This window comes from Aplysia californica, unplaced genomic scaffold (genome assembly GCF_000002075.1).
Source record: "Aplysia californica isolate F4 #8 unplaced genomic scaffold, AplCal3.0 scaffold00122, whole genome shotgun sequence".
In the NCBI taxonomy this organism is placed as follows: Eukaryota; Metazoa; Mollusca; class Gastropoda; order Aplysiida; family Aplysiidae; genus Aplysia; species Aplysia californica.
The window spans coordinates 709,043-711,521 of NW_004797392.1; the positions used below are offsets into that span (position 1 = coordinate 709,043).

Consider the following 2,479-nt stretch of genomic DNA (forward strand, 5'->3'; position numbering starts at 1 on the left):
TTGTGGTATGCGAGGAGAATACTCAGAATGTCATGGGCACAGAGAAAAACAAATTATAGAGAAGTGCCCCCAGGCGGCGACCGAAACCTACTCTTATCGATTTTAGGACTACCAAGGGATCTTTAACGCGCACAACTTTTACGCAGGACTCCTGAGATTATTCACCCTTATTCGATAAAGCTAAGTGTTAGATCTTACCTACCCTACGGATAAGGGTGTGGCTGAGAGACAGCAGTAAGAAGTAGCTTGGATTAGGAGTACCAGTAAAAAGTCATGAGTAAAGGAAAGAGAATTAAAGATTGCGTGACACTGACACAATGTAACTGAACTATTTGTTTCGAAAACTGGCCACGTAGCTCTCCCTCTGCAAAATTAGGGAGCAGAGACTTTGAGACACCTGACATAAGGCATGCTAGTTTCCATAAAACCACAAACAAAATCCTACCTTGGTGTAACTAGAAAAAATAGCTACTGACTGAAGCTTGACTCCGTAGGTGATGCCATTGCGGCTCAGACCAGACTCTCTGAGGACTCTGTCCACAGCCTGGTATTGGTGCACCAGCCAGCTGATAACGCCTTCCACCGAGTTCTGACCTATGCTTTTGAATGTTTCGTAGTCTACCATGGCGAAAATATCGCAGGTGTCCTGGCGAGTTCTTTCCTCCTCTCGGAATCGCCTGGAGCGCCTTAATAGGCCGGAGCGAGTGAATGTAGTAGGCGTGTGCTGTGAGAGCAAATTTCTCGGTTTCCTTTTGAAAGTATTGCTCTCCTTGTCGGCTGGATGAAGGGGAGCATTCTTGTGAGTTTTATAGCCGCGGTCGAATTCTGTACCTACTTCTGTCATGTTATTCCCCATACTTGAATCGTGCCTATCGTTGTTTCTGGCTGCATACGCAAACTTGATCAGTGATGGCTCATTCCAGCCATTCGACTTATCGTCGTAAATTGTACTCTTAGCTTCGTTATGAGAACTGCCGCTTGCATTCAAATGCCAAATATAATCTCTTTCAAATTCTCTCGAGAGAGTTTCTAAATTGACAATGTGTTTCCTGTATTGCTCGTTTTTCTTTACCACTTTCCAATTGTCTTTGAATAAGCCTGTACTCCACGCTTCATCCTCTGAAGCATACGATTCCCACTCTGCAGAATGTTCAACACCATCCAAATTGACAACATCACAAACCAGACGCTGGGCTCCGGGTTGAGTATTATTCTTTATAACGTCCTTATCCCTGTATACAAGCATGACATTTCTCGATCTTCGAGGATCAAAACGATTCAATGGTTCAACAACGTAAGAGTCTTTAGGGGTCAAAATCTGAATGTACCATACACCCTTGATGTGAACTGCATCAACAGCAGAGAGATCGTGCCCTTCTATAAACCCTGAAAATATTCCGTCCTTTCTAATATTCACCTGCGTGGGTTTTCCACCAGCGTCAACAACGAAGGCTGTGAATTCTGAACTTAGCACTCTGGTGTCAGGGTACAAACGTAAGCAGAATCGCTTTTTCAAAGCAAAAAAAGAAACCCTTTGGTATTTTATGCTTTGTGTTGTGGTGTCCCTTTTCACGCGGATATTAATACTCCCAGTCTCTATTTCTTCGTAATGATGAAACGTCGAATGCAGACACGCGTTTGAAAGCGAACTAGAAGCCACCAACAAAGATAAAAGAGATTGGAACACACTGATTAGCATTTTGAGTAAGCAAACATGCCGAACAACTCATCTGTCTACATGACCTCTCGTTTGACACTGATACATGTCACGCAACACGTCTGATAATGTGCCTCATCAATGGTCACAAATGAAATTCTAAACACAGTTTTAGAAAGTATAAGAGTTCGTGAATTAAATATGTGAAATCAAACCCTCTTTTGAAATTACGAATCTTGGGCTTGGTTTAAGACCATAAGGACAGACTCGGCGCGACTTCAAAGAATATTGTCCAGCCATGATGACAGCATAGATTCTACTATGAAATTCTTCAGATCACAAAGCAATATTTATTATGGGCAAAGTTCCTGTTTCCAACGTTCTCAATCTGAAACTATGAACTACGAACGACGGCGAAATCTAAGGTGAAATCCATAAACTCAACTAGATCTAGATCTTCTTGAAGACTCCTAATATTTATAAAGATACGCTTCCATATTAAGGGCATTTTGAATTTGAAAACTTCCTGTTTCATATTGATTCACTAAGACATTTTCCGTGCTATGGAAAAGTGAACACAACCTGTGGTGCGAAATCTGTCAACAGTTCAGTCACGAGTAGGGGATTCACGCAGTATTTCATTATCTTTAATTTTAGGCTTCTATTACGCAGTGTGCTATATCGCATACATTAGTTTGTGCTCTCTCTCTCTCTCTCTCTCTCTCTCTCTCTCTCTCTCTCTCTCTCTCTCTCTCTCTCTCTGTGTGTGTGTCTGTCTGTGTGTCTGTGTGTGTGTCTGTGTGTGTCTGTGTGTGTTGGGGT

At 42.2% G+C, this 2,479-nt stretch overlaps 1 protein-coding gene across 1 annotated transcript in view; it reads right to left on the minus strand.

Moving 5' to 3' along the window:
- Positions 1-2,101, minus strand: part of LOC101846280 (disintegrin and metalloproteinase domain-containing protein 17) — an 18,997-nt gene extending 16,896 nt beyond the window's left edge. The window contains exon 1 of the mRNA XM_005096158.2: positions 446-2,101. Coding sequence (XP_005096215.1) covers positions 446-1,699 — 1,254 coding nt within the window. The 5' untranslated portion in view covers positions 1,700-2,101. The remainder of the gene's footprint in view (positions 1-445) is intronic.
- Positions 2,102-2,479: the final 378 nt, after the last annotated feature.